The 13,779-nt window shown below is 37.8% G+C and overlaps 4 protein-coding genes across 4 annotated transcripts; 3 read left to right on the top strand and 1 right to left on the bottom strand.

The window, feature by feature from the left end:
- The first annotated feature begins 1,094 nt into the window (after window positions 1–1,094).
- On the top strand, window positions 1,095–2,724 carry LOC140767094 (peroxidase 5-like). The gene is made up of 4 exons (XM_073106876.1): window positions 1,095–1,511; window positions 1,631–1,819; window positions 1,967–2,132; window positions 2,245–2,724. Exons 1-4 carry the CDS (start codon window positions 1,287–1,289, stop codon window positions 2,643–2,645), a joined length of 981 nt encoding a protein of 326 aa, XP_072962977.1. The 5' UTR covers window positions 1,095–1,286; the 3' UTR covers window positions 2,646–2,724.
- A 936-nt stretch (window positions 2,725–3,660) lies between these two features.
- LOC140767305 (peroxidase 5-like) lies at window positions 3,661–5,337 on the top strand. The gene is made up of 4 exons (XM_073107163.1): window positions 3,661–3,919; window positions 4,020–4,211; window positions 4,318–4,483; window positions 4,817–5,337. The coding sequence occupies exons 1-4, from the start codon at window positions 3,707–3,709 to the stop codon at window positions 5,224–5,226; spliced, it is 981 nt and encodes a 326-aa protein (XP_072963264.1). The 5' UTR covers window positions 3,661–3,706; the 3' UTR covers window positions 5,227–5,337.
- Window positions 5,338–6,068: 731 nt separating this feature from the next.
- LOC140767034 (syntaxin-52-like) lies at window positions 6,069–9,118 on the top strand. Its single transcript, XM_073106779.1, has 7 exons — window positions 6,069–6,288; window positions 7,250–7,460; window positions 7,736–7,837; window positions 8,044–8,147; window positions 8,223–8,323; window positions 8,414–8,458; window positions 8,783–9,118. Exons 2-7 carry the CDS (start codon window positions 7,252–7,254, stop codon window positions 8,912–8,914), a joined length of 693 nt encoding a protein of 230 aa, XP_072962880.1. The 5' UTR covers window positions 6,069–6,288; window positions 7,250–7,251; the 3' UTR covers window positions 8,915–9,118.
- Window positions 9,119–9,591: 473 nt separating this feature from the next.
- Window positions 9,592–10,912, bottom strand: LOC140767302 (heavy metal-associated isoprenylated plant protein 44-like). The gene is made up of 3 exons (XM_073107159.1): window positions 10,552–10,912; window positions 10,321–10,396; window positions 9,592–10,240 (listed from the first exon to the last, which is right to left on the bottom strand). Exons 1-3 carry the CDS (start codon window positions 10,753–10,755, stop codon window positions 9,924–9,926), a joined length of 597 nt encoding a protein of 198 aa, XP_072963260.1. The 5' UTR covers window positions 10,756–10,912; the 3' UTR covers window positions 9,592–9,923.
- Window positions 10,913–13,779: the final 2,867 nt, after the last annotated feature.

Below are 13,779 nucleotides of genomic sequence, written 5' to 3'. Positions count from 1 at the left end.
TATATTCTAGAAGTGAACTGGACACATGCAGAGGACTTTTTTAAGAATATCCATTTCGTGACCATAAGATTTCTTCCCTCAGCTGGCATCCTCCTCGGTTCTTAGGAGTTCATATTATAAGAATTCCACACGGTAATCGATTTGCCGGATCTTGTTCATATGCACTAGGTGTCAGTAAGCATTAAGATACATCGGATACTTGGTTTGGCATTCCACTATATGCTGCCAAATATATCGATTGCAGGACTGTAGACTATCTGATACTCTTCAGTGTCAGACAGGTATAATGCTTATCCAACACGGCCTCTTTGTGAAAAAAATACAAAAGAAAAGAAGTTGACAAACGGAAACGAAATAAAATACGTCGACTTCTCACACGCTGGCGTGATTCCTGCCGTCTATTGAGGTTTAAGTTTTGAATCATTGAAGAACATCGAGTCCAACGAACAGTGCCCCATCTTATTGTCCGATAGCAGTCGCCTTATGTGAATAAAAGTCCATGCTTTTAACCTTTAGCTAACATCTCACATTCCAACTTCGCCTATAATTTGGCCATATCTGCGTGACTAAACTTGGCCAATCAATATGATCTTCTGCCACTGTACTATGCATAACTCCATCACCATAATTAATAACCTAGTGGCAATGGACGCCAATCCTGTTTGGTTTATCCAAATGTGCGTTAATGTATTAATCATGTTTGTCTAACAGCTTTGATAGCGTTCGGATCGATCGATGTGCAAAAATATATAAAAGAAAGAATAGCAATAGCTCCTGTTTATCCTGCCATGCATGCACTGAACTCTAATTCCATGTGCGGAGCTTGTGAGAAGATGCAACTTATTCAACGTATGGCCTACAAAACCGCATGCCATCTTTGGCACTATGCAACCGTGACAGCCAACCATTTTCGTCTCCATTGGTTAGTTTAATCTCCTCATCGCTCGATCACACCCTTGGCTAATAGTTTAGTGCCTCCTCCAGTACAAATCCACCTCGTTTCATCTCTTTCCTCTCCATTTCCTTTCTCCACTTGATCTTTGTTCCTATAACGCCATGGAGCCCAACTTGTATTTTGCCAAAATGGCCTTTTCCTATGCCGACTACCCAATTGATTCCATGACTTTTCCCCCGTGTTCCCATATGCAAATTGCTTTATCTAATTCATAACTACGAGACCATGCTCGTTACTCATATGTATATATTGAGGTGGAAGAAGAGGACTAGAGAGTGTGCTTGTGTCTGTGTTTGTGTGAGAGAGAGAGAGATAGAGAGCGAGAAAGAGAATGGGGCTTAGGAAAGAAGTATTGTTAGCTTTCTTGGTGGTCTTCTGCTTGAGTAGTAGAGAGATCGAGGGTCAGATAGTGATAAGGATTCGGATAGGGTTCTATTTTGGAACATGCCCCCAGGCCGAGCTGATCGTCAGGGACGAGGTCAGGAGGTCGATCGCGAATAACGCCGGCGTCGCGCCGGGGCTCATCAGGATGCACTTCCACGACTGCTTCGTTAGGGTGTGGATAATTATGGATAAAAACCATACACTATCACTGTTTAATTTACAAATCCGACCCTCTAAGATTCTAAAATTTTGACAGATCTTATCTTTGCTTGTAATTGTGAATATTGATAGGGGTGTGATGGGTCGGTTCTGATCGACTCGACTGCGTCGAACAGCGCCGAGAAGGACTCTCCGATCAACACTAGTCTTTTTGGGTTCGAAGTCATCGACAGAGCCAAGGCAAGACTGGAAGCTGCTTGCCCTGGAGTGGTCTCCTGTGCTGATATACTCGCCTTCGCTGCTAGGGATAGTGTTGCTCTGGTAATATTCCTAAAAACCCTTGCCTACAAATTAATCCTGTTAAAAGAAAAAAAAATGAGAGGAGAATAATTTCATAAAAGCAAGATGGAATATTATGTTATGTTAGGGTGTGAACTGTAAATTTGAGTGAAAGTTTTATGTGAGCAGACAGGTGGGTTCAATTATCAGGTGCCATCTGGGAGAAGAGATGGAAGGGTGTCATTAGCCTCAGAAACATTCGGTAATCTCCCACCTCCTTCCTTTAATCTCGACCAACTCACTCAAAGCTTCGCAGCCAAAGGGCTCTCCCAAGACGAGATGATCACTCTCTCTGGTAAGATAACAAGAAATACAATTGGGAGGTTGAGATATATTATGATTACATTGGATTAATTGTGACTCCCTAAGTCCAAATTACTGTTAATTTACTTTGGCTCCTCGATCAGGTGCACATACTGTAGGCGTGTCCCAGTGCAACTCCTTCAGCAGCAGGCTCTACTCCTTCAACTCCACGGTGAGCCAAGACCCGAGCTTGGATCCAACCTACGCTATCCAACTCAAGCAGCAGTGCCCGCAAAATAGCAACGGGGTCGTCCCCATGGACCCTCGAAGCCCCAACACGTTTGACTCGAGCTACTACTCCAGCATCCTGGTGAACCGTGGGCTGTTCACTTCGGATCAGACGCTTGCCTCGACCGCCGCCACTGCGGCCAAGGTCAGGGAGAACGCCTCCAATGAGGCGCGGTGGAAGTCCAAGTTCGCCGCGGCCATGGTTAAGATGGGCCAGATCGGCATGCTCACCGGAAGCAACGGGGAGATCCGTTCCAACTGTAGGGTTATCAATTGAGGGTGGAGGGGTTTTTTTGATGATCACCGAGTGTCTATATATCCAAATGCAAACAATAAAATGATGTTTGAAATATGGACGTCTTTCTTAACGCGCATATTTGAGGCTCTGATCTTGCCAGCTCTAATTGTGCGACTCTTCTATATTCGCTTTTGAGTATGATAATAATCATCAAATTAATAAAGAAAAGCACAAAGTCTCGAATTATAACTTCATACATAAAAAGAGAGGGAGAATAGAATGGCAATCATTTGACATAGCCACACACTTAACTAAAGTAGATAGCACTACCAAGAAAAGCAAAGTATCAATCTGCGTTATTCCACTTGATTCCACTTGAGAGTCTCTGACTTAATTAGAGGCTTTAATTAATTAGAGTGGATGATCTTGTTCCCATCGACAGCACTATCTATGCCACATTGCCACATGACCATCTCCAAATTAAGCCGCCCACCACCTACTAAGCAAGGTAAGTGCCATATGCTTATATGTCAAATAGATTATGTACATCAAAAGATTAAAAAAAAAGGTCTTAGCTATCCGCTCCAATTTTGCCACCTTAATTTGGTCAGCTCTCCATGACCAAGCTCGTCAAACCATTATATCCCCACAGCCACTACTATATATACAATGTAATATATTATATATGTGTGCTCGAATCATCGAATTGTATGCATGTATTGCATCCATAAGTGCCCTCCTGACTTCCACTGTTATTTTTAGTCTCGTAATGCTCAGAGAGCATTCAGCATGCATTTGGTGGAGGGCTCTACCGACATTGACGTGCCTTGTTTGATATCTTCTTCACCATCTCCCTCTCCCCTTCCTCCAGTAAACTTTTGCCAAAAGATGGACTTCTCAAGACCCACTCATGAATTCCAGCCTGTTCTCCATATCGTATCTACCGCCCCCTAAGTGGTAATTTGCCTAACTAGTTCTTTTTATATAATTGACTTGTATATATATATAGATGTAACATTGTGCTCTAGTTTACTTATAGAAGAGGGAGTTAGAAGAGAAGAGAGAGAGAGAGAGAGAGAGAGAGAGAGAGAGAGAGAAGAATGGGGTTAGTGAAAGCTACAACATTAGCTTTGGTGGTGTGTTTGTGCTTGAGTGTTGTGCATGTAGAGTCTCAGCTTCAAGTGGGGTTCTACCAGAGCACTTGTCCTCAGGCTGAGTTAATTGTGATGGATGAGGTCAGGAAGGCCATTTCTAGTAATGTGAGTCTGGCTGCAGGACTTCTAAGGATGCACTTCCATGATTGCTTTGTTAGGGTAATTATATAAGAATCCATCAACTAATCATTTATTTACTCCTATAATTATTTGATAAGTTTCTTAACCTTTACTTTTTGGCTATATAATTTGCCTTCAGGGTTGTGATGGGTCTGTACTCATTGATTCAAACTCGACAAACACTGCAGAGAAGGATTCTCCAATCAACAATCCCAGCCTTCACGGGTTTGAAGTCATTGACAGTGTGAAGACGAGGCTGGAAGCTGCATGCAAAGGAGTTGTCTCCTGTGCTGACATACTCGCCTTTGCAGCCAGGGATAGTGTTGTCCTGGTAATTAGTCCTAAATCTAGTCTTATATACTAACTGAAACATCTTAAGTGATGTATAATGTACTCTCATGCACTTTTCTTTTCTTTCTTTCTTTCTTTATGAACAGACTGGAGGTAGAACATATCAGGTACAAGCTGGAAGAAGAGATGGAAGCGTCTCATTGGCATCAGAAACATTCTCCAATCTCCCAGCTCCAACTTTTGATGTCAGCCAACTCACTCAAAACTTTGCCGACAAGGGGCTCTCCCTGGATGAAATGGTCACTCTCTCTGGTAAGAGTTAATTGTAGACTAGGGAAGTAATCAATTTGTGACCATAATCTGGATGTGTACAAATCACACACATCACACTCACTCTAGTCGTCAAGACTGTTTGTATGCACGCGATTGATATACTAATGTAATATTTCTATGTCTACCTCGCAGGGAAATTAATTTTGAACCTAGGAAAACTGATCGAGTTTGACTCATTTAAATTTAAGCCAAGTTTAATGTAACCTAATAATGAACCAAGCTTGAGCCAGGGTGTAGGAATTTCCTACTTACATCTAGCCCACCTTTTAATTTAGGTTCACCATGAGTACTCAATCTCTGTCCATGTCTCAGGTGCACATACCATCGGCCGTTCTCACTGCAGCTCCTTCGACAGTAGACTCTACGACTTCAACGCCACTGTGAGCCAAGACCCGAGCTTAAATCCAACATACGCCACCCAATTGGCGCAGCAATGCCCACAGAGCAGCAACGACACCGGCCTGGTTGTCCCAATGGACCCTCGTAGCCCAAACACATTTGATTCGAACTACTACGCCAACATTTTGGCGAGCCGTGGACTGTTTACATCTGACCAAGTCCTTTTGTCGAACACCTCGACTGCAGCCGGAGTGAGGGGGAACGCCTTCAATGGGATGCTTTGGAAGGCTAAGTTCGCTGCGGCAATGGTTAAGATGGGCCAGATTGGTGTGCTAACGGGAAGCAGTGGGGAGATACGTTTGAATTGTAGGGTTGTTAATTAAACTAATCAAAGGGTATGAGGTGTGTGTTGTCTTAGTTACGGTGTAAACCTTTTGTAATGGTTGGTTCATGCATAGCCGTGCAATAATAGAAAGGGTAAATTAAAAATTGCACCCTTCATAAACTTCCATTTATCACTTTGCTCCCTTATAAATATGGTTGATGAACTTGGTTTTCAGACTATGTGAAACTTGTTAATTTGTTTTATCAAAAAATATTTTAAAAAAATTATTAGAGAGAAATTTTCCCACCATTTACTTACTATCATATTATTTAAATTTAAAAAAGTGCACTTTCAACATCTTTTATCTTATACATCTAAGATTACGAGCTCAAATCTTAATTATCATTTAACTATCATAATAAACCTCTCTTTTGAATATGGATGAAACTTTTAATCATCTTAAAACTATGGGTAAAAAGTTTATACTCGTATAGATATTATAACAATTTAGAATGAAAACATTGATTGTTTACTATTATTCTAAATCACACGGGGTAGAGATAATTAAAATTTACGCTAATATATATATATATATATATATATATATATATATATATATATATATATATATATATATATATATATATATATATATATGTCTCAGGAAGTCTAAAGACAAGCAATTTGCTCTCTGAATTATTTAAAATATATAAAAAAAATTATACCTTAAAATTTTCGAGGTGTGTAGTGTGATATTAATTGTAATTAAATATCATTTGAAGATTTGTGCACATAACTTGGATTGAAAGATGGAATGAGGACTAACTAAATACAAAAATTATGTGACAATATTTTAATTATTTTTCATTGATGAAGTTCTAAGACTTACTATTTGATAAACCATTGAAACTAGAAGCTTCTAATATAAATCCGAGCAAGACAAACACGAAAGCCGATGTAGTCGTCACGTCTCTCCGATACGAAAAGGGAATAGAAGAGGGAAAGCAAACGAAAAAGGGGAAGAGGAATCCGTCCTCTGTTGCTCATTCTCAACCGGAAAAGTTTCTCAATTCATGCTTCAATTCTTCTCCTCCTCTTAATTCTCGTTCTATTGATATCTGTAAGTTGTATACTGCCAATCGCTTCTTCTCCTTTTGTTTTCCAAGAAGTTTCTTGATAAAATTTTCTTTTTTGGAATATTATTGATTAGTTGGTATGGTCAGTAATTTAGGGTTATCCCGTTGTTTCTGATCTTTAATTGGTTTATTAGATCGAAGGAGTTTTGGTAAAATTGGGACTAAGATTAGGATTTGATGGTTGATCTCGAATCAAATGTATGGCGAGTTGAGATTAGGCTGAAGGATCATTAGAAGAGGAATAATGGAGAATGAAAAGAAACTAGAAATATTTCGGAAAGAAATTTATCGTGGACTGCTTAGATGGTTGATCATCGTGTTATTGGTGACAATTGATTCAAAAGAAGCAGAAAAGTTCAGTCAAACTCGAAAGAAAGTTTGGCCTTTTTAATCGTTACTTAAATTCAAGTTGTAATTGTTTGGAAGACAGTTGTGATATAATAAAGTATGATCATATTCTCTAATTTTCTGGGTAAGTATAAAAATAAGGCTTGTGGAGATAGGGAATATAGAAAAGTGTGTTTGCATTTTTTTCACTTCCTTATATTGGTGTTAAATGAAGTTTATTCCTATTGGGAGGTTGTTATTAGCCAACTGTGAAGGAAAGTTTTTCGGTAGCTTATGGATTTGAATCTTCTAAAAATGAATTTGTTTTTTTATCCCCACTTGCTGCATGCAAATGGATCCTGCTTCCTGCATCACACATATCTAATTTTGCAGGTCCTCTTTTCTTGTGTTATCACATTTCAGTAGCGTGAAATCAAAATTATATATTCTAGCATTATTACCTCTGTACAGCATGATATCTTGCTCGTGATGAAATCTAATTCTTCTACTTACGTTTCTTAGTTACACAAGTGTCTTAAGATTCAATTTTTGCTCAGTAAAAGTTTTAAGCAAGTAATCTAACTTAAAGAATCTAATATTGGTGCATTTTCTCTGCAGTAATGGCGGATTCATGGATGAGGGAGTTCAACGAAGCTTCCAGGCTTGCTGATGATGTTAGCGCCATGATCTCTGAAAGAGGTTCTTTGCCATCATCTGGTACAGATACACAACGTCATACACCTGCAATTCGAAGAAAGATAACAATTCTTGGTGCTAGACTCGATAGCTTGGAGGCCCTTCTTTTTAAGCTTCCTAGTAATCAAGCAATGTATGCTGTCTCTGTTTTAGCTTACTACTCTGCTAGAAGTGATAACACTTCTACTATCTTTTAACAAGCTGATATTGCTGTTACTTCTCTGTTCTAGTTTTTCACTTTTTCCCTTAAATCAGGGAACAAATAATTAGAGTTCTATCATTGAATACTTGCTGTTTGTGACACTATATATATACACACAGTTATATTTGTTTGTATGTGTGTATATATACCTTATTAGCTTAAAGTTCTAAACCTCTAATGTTTCTACCAACCTCTGGTTTTCGCAGCACGGACAAGGAGTTGCATAAGCGTCAAGATATGGTTTCCAATTTGAGATCTAAATCTAAACAGATGGCCTCTACATTAAATATGTCAAACTTTGCCAACAGGTTTGTCTCTATGGCGTGTCAACCTCTGAAATGACATCTCATCTCTTGCAGTTGTACTACAACATCATTTTATGGTTGCATTACCTGGATGTTTTTTTATTCTTGCATTCTATTGTGAGCTAACTATTGACAGGAATTATTAAAACGCCTTTTGTTCGATAACCAGTGTTTATATGAATATAAGCAAATCTATTTGTCAAATTTAGGGAAGACTTACTTGGACAAAGTAATAAAGCAGTCGATGAGTTAAGCCGGACTGCAGGTTTGGATAATCATGGTATTGTTGGTTTACAGAGGCAGACTATAAAAGGTACTTGATTTGTTTTGCACTTTATTAATACTCAACTTTCTCTTGATGTTTAATGCTATTTCTCGCACCACACAGAGCAAGATGAGGACCTTGGTAAGTTAGAGGAGACAGTACTTAGCACAAAGCATATCGCATTGGCAGTTAATGAAGAACTTGATCTGCATACAAGATTAATTGTATGTACCCTCATGGCACAAAAATAACTTTACCTTTTGATTTTTTAAGTTCAGTTATGAATGATGACAACCTTAATCCCTATAATGCAGGATGACTTAGACCAGCATGTGGACATAACAGGCTCAAGGCTTCAGGTATTTATGCGATTGGCTATTGGAATTCATATATTGCACTAGCATTATCGTCTTGATTGGTGTTAAGATGAAATCAGTTCTGTTTGTTTTGCTCCCTTTCTGCTTTTGGAAGAATCAGTTCCAAAATTTCACTAGAAAAAGCTTCTCAAAACTACGTAACTGCTGATGTATCAAAATTGTGAATTTGTACTTTTTTTGCTTCATTAAGTATTGTTGCAAAAAATTCCATTTGAGTTTTGACTATGTGACAGGAGTTTGAGTAAGCTAACCATCTTTCAAGCATAGGGAATTCTTCTGACTAATATTTATGTTATTTTGATTCAGCGGGTGCAAAAAGTGCTAGTGGTTCTGAACAAACGCACAAAAGGTGGCTGTTCATGCATGTCTTTGCTCGTATCCGTTGTTGCAATAGTGATACTCATTGTTATAGGCTGGCTTCTCTTCAAATACTTGTAACGATGGAGCTTGATTGCTCTTTGCTTGCTTCACTGTTTATCAGGAGTTGCTTTCAAATGAGCACACTCTGGAACTTTTAATCTTCTCAACAGTGAGGTTTTATTTATTTTTCTTATGTAAAGAGCGCAACTATGTGAAGCTGAAACCTGTAAGAGACTATTTTGTGTGGATATATATATATAAATGTATTGCAATTTGCTCATACTTGGTGCTCTGTTCTTTTTCTGTTGCAATAGTGATACTCGTCTGGCTTCTCATCAAAGTACTTGTAATGACGGAGCCAGTGCTTGCCTTGATGCTCGTCGGGGAGTTGCTATCACACTCTGGACCTTTTATCTCTCTCCACAGTGAGCGTTTGTTCATTTTTATTATGTAAAGAGCGAAACTACGTGAAGCTGAACCCTGTAAAAGACTATTTTGTGTGGATATAAATGCACTGCAGTTTGCTCATACTCGATGCTCTGTTCTTTTGTCATTAATCGCATACCTATAATCTTTTGCATGTATGTCAACATTTGTTGCTGTTCAAATTACACTCTTCAATGCATCCTAAAGAATTTGATATCTGAATAGTCATATCTATCTGGCTTTATCTTGCTCCCTTTGTCATATAATATTTAAAGAGATTTTTACTACTTTTCCGCTTTACAATTCTTATCTATTAATTAGATAAGTTTCTTGAAAGAACTTCATATATATTAAGTTTACACCTACATGTTCCTTGATTCCAGATTCTTTTTAGGTACCAACAAGTGCATCCATCATAGCATAGGGAAAGAAAAATCTCAACAGGGGCACAGGAATACCCCACACCAACCGCATGCTCTACAGAGCCACTCAATTCCAAGTGCATGCCAAGAACCTCTGTTCACATGCAGAGCTACTTCTTCACTTAAACCAAAAGCTAAACAACCCAAACCCTTGTTACATCATTACACCCAGATGCACGAACATCATAACAACCAGTAGAGCCCTCAACTGATCATCACCGTCACCACAAACCTTAGACTCACATGACATGGCAAGCATTGACATCATCGTCGTTGAACATGTTGCTGACCTTGTCCTCCCCACGTTGGGGGACTGGAACGTGCCCGTGCTTGTCGCCGTTGTACCCATGCCTCCAGTAGTTGTAGCTCTCCCTGAAGGATTCCTCGTCGCGGAAGTAGTTGTTCGCCGACGTGAAGTAGAGAGGGATGTCGGGGTTCGGCCAGAACTCCGCCTTCTTGCCGCTCCTCCTCACCTCCTTCAGGACTTTGTTACGGTCGACGTATCCGGTCACCGTCACCTTCTCCATTGGCAAGTCCACCTCCACAGAGTCAACTCCTATAAATATCCAATAACTCCTTAAAAAATGGTAATTTATGTCATATATTTACTTATTCTTGTGTTATATATATTATCACCTCTTAGTTTTAAGAGAGCATGCTTGACAACCCTCTCGCACCCTGTGCAACACATCCTCACTTTAAGCTCCACTGTCTGCAAGAGAGACAAAGTGTTAATTAAAAATAAATAAAAAGAAAATATGAGACAAAGATATGAACTAGGTAATAATTAATTCCAAATCCTGAAAGAAAACTTCAAAACAGAAACGATCGAGAAGAAGAGAAGTAGAAGAAGACTTGTAAACATACCTGCAAAGAGAGAGGCCTTCCCTTACCCATCCTTCTAGTATGGTTGCTGCCTTGAGAGTAGTAGAAAGTGTCACTGCTGCTGTGGTTGCTGCTATAGTAGTAGGAGTTGCTTCTATTACTCCGATATCGATCTCCGCGATGGCGAAAGGGATAATATATAGTGGAGAAGATGGAGTCTATAGCCCTCCCAAGAGCAGTTGCCATGGTTCACTTCTTCTTCTATCTTTAAAAAGAATAATGCTTAGATATGGTAAGAGACTTAGTTAAGGCAAGCAGCTCAAGATATTCCCGCTGAAAGGCATCGCTTTATTATTATCTCTTGCGTAATATTCCTCCTTGGCTAAGTTACTCTTTCGAAATAATTCAGCCTTTTGGGCAGGGAATATGGTATCTAAAAGACACCTCTCCCCCTCTTATTAGTGCTCGAATTCTGGGTCAAGTGCCCCCACCGAGAGACATGCAGCTTAGTTTTATTACATTGGAAAGAGTGAATAAAGATGGGTTTCAAAGAGGAGGGGAAAATATATTTCGGAAATCGATCTTTTTATGCCTTTATTCAAAGTCTTTTGAGAGGCCTATATCCCATGTGTGAGTGACTTGGGCTGGCTAACAAAGTTGTGTACTTATGGTGTCCAAGCTTTTGTACACATTACATGCACTTAGCTTCTCTGCCTTCCTCTCTCTTTTGGTAGCTTTTACAGCAAAATTTGGCTCACCACCCATGCCATGTTCACTGTTCCATTGATATGGGTGATAAAAGTTTGCCATGATTTTGCTAGGAAAAAGAAAGCAGTGTCATGATCATAGGATATTATTAAGATGAGAACAGCATTCAATTCTTTGATAGAACTAAAATGAATTTGAATGTCTTTGAATGTATACTCTGAGGCTGACCGTAATTGGGTTGCTATACATATGATCTAATTTATTCATCTGCTTGCGATCTTTAATTCTTTATATATATATATATATAGAGAGAGAGAGAGAGAGAGAGAGAGAGAGAGAGAGAGAGAGAGAGAGAAAAGCAAACACTACGATATAACTATTGTTGCTAGATTAGTGCTTGAATGCAGACCTATGTTGCAGCATGGATCTGAGCATCATAGCATTTAGAGAAAGATATAATTGGAAAATATAATTATGAGGCTTTAAAGTACTATGTCCAGTACTGGCCATCATAGAATGGTAGAGCTTTAGCATCAAAGAATCCTCCAACTAGTAAATAATCCATAAATTCCACCAGTGAGTGAGCTAGCAATTAAAGATTCATTTAACAAAGCTTAATCTTTAATCCATGATGCTTAAATTATCTTCTCATAGAAGGCATAGCAGTGTAACGGAGACAAGGCCTAATTAAGATCATTATATCGAAAGCTAGAAAAGTGTTAAGTCTAACACTGCCAAAATTGAGGTCAAATCTTTCATATGTCACTAATAATGATCCAAATTCTCTTTCGGCCATGATCTTGTCTTCATCATGGCCAGTAATTAAGCTTCACCAACAAAATTGGTTGACTGAGATTTATTTAATTAATGAGGATTCTATCTTAAATATTTTAAGTTAATCAAATGGTCATATTGTATATTAAAGAAACAGCTTATTGCTTACTGAGCATCATCATTACAAACCACTCATCGCAATTGCATTTTGATCTAATTTATTGGGCTAAGATCATAATGGGAGGTACGGTTTTGATAAAAGATAGTTTGTCAAGGACGAAAAAGAATTAATTAAGATGCTGGTTCTATAGGACATTCTCAGTAGAAAAGTTAAATTAAATGTTTACTTTTGCATAAAAGCCCTCGAGGAAAACACAAATTATTTCGTTCTCAATCCTTATATATATATATAATCCTTCCTTAGAATTATTTGTAGATAAAGTATCCGATACTTTCTTTTAAAAGAAAGGGAAGTGATTTACGTAGTAAAAAGCTTTCTAGAAGGGATAATTATACTTAAACACTTTAAATTATTACTTATTTTAATATATATATACCTCTCACTTGTCGTTCTGCTCTCTTAACTATATAGTAGAAGCTCTATAGAGTATATTACTTTATTTTATAAATTAAGAGTAAATTTAAGAGTAAATTACACATTCAGTGAAGAGAAATATTAGATTAAATACGAGGATTTTTATAAAAATTAAGCAATAGTTTAATTAAAATGACTTATAAAATGACAAACAGACCTTTTTTTTTTTTATTAATCCTGTTGTATAAATATCATTTAAAAGATATGGATAAGTATAGAAGTTGTTCTACATTCACAGAGATATTCTGCATAGCAAAAATGTTTCCACTTTATCCGAAAGTCCTCCATTTACTATTCCCCTATCTTTATTCTTCCGGACAGTAGTAGAATAGAAACCCCCCAAAGCCTTGTCATCCATTAATCAAACCCACTATATATATATAACGACTAATTAATTAAAGCACTTTTAATAGAGAGTGGGCATCTCAAACAAAAGTAGCCGAAAGCTTAGTAATGACTACATGTTAAAAGCCTGGGTTTTACCATTATTGCCATCAAATTTAACCTCACAAAAAAGACTACATTCATAACCTGAAAGCTTTTTGAGAATTATATTAAAATCCTTACCGCCTTCTTTATTCTTGTGGGAAAAAGAGTATATCTAAAGCTTAAACCCTGCGTGCTGATGCTTCCTATTTAGATAGAAACGAACTTAATAGATTCTGTGAGCACTTGACAAGGGAATAAGATTACCTGGAGGGAGTTCCTTTGTTACTAAGTAATAAGAGGAATATATTCAGATGGAGGGATTGAGTTCAAGGTTCCTTTGCTGCTTAAAGTATTGCTTAATGAATCGCAGCCGTTTTTTTCTTTACAGCTTTGGATTGATCACTGTAGCAACTTAATTACAGTTTATCCCTCTTGGTTTAGCTCCATTATTTTGTATTTTCAACTTAAGCACGCAGCTTACGTCTACGTCTAGATTAAGGTGCAGTTGTTAAAGTTTTCATTCAAAACTAACGGTGTTTTATTAACGCTAATATTTTTTTACTGTGAATAAATAGCAAAATGACTAAATAATCCATCCATCTACAAATTAAACTATACTTTTCTTATGCCCCAGTTAATGTTTAATTAATCATTGCTAGTCAGTCTAAATCGCAAAAGGGATTCAGTACTTGAGTTTAAAGCATATGGAGGTAAGTTAAGAAGGTTAAGTATAATTTTTTCTAAATCACTATCTAGAATGCTTG

This window comes from Typha angustifolia, chromosome 9, assembly GCF_048772165.1.
Source record: "Typha angustifolia cultivar Huaian chromosome 9, ASM4877216v1, whole genome shotgun sequence".
Taxonomy (NCBI): domain Eukaryota; kingdom Viridiplantae; phylum Streptophyta; class Magnoliopsida; order Poales; family Typhaceae; genus Typha; species Typha angustifolia.
This window is presented reverse-complemented; position numbering and strand designations above follow the sequence as displayed.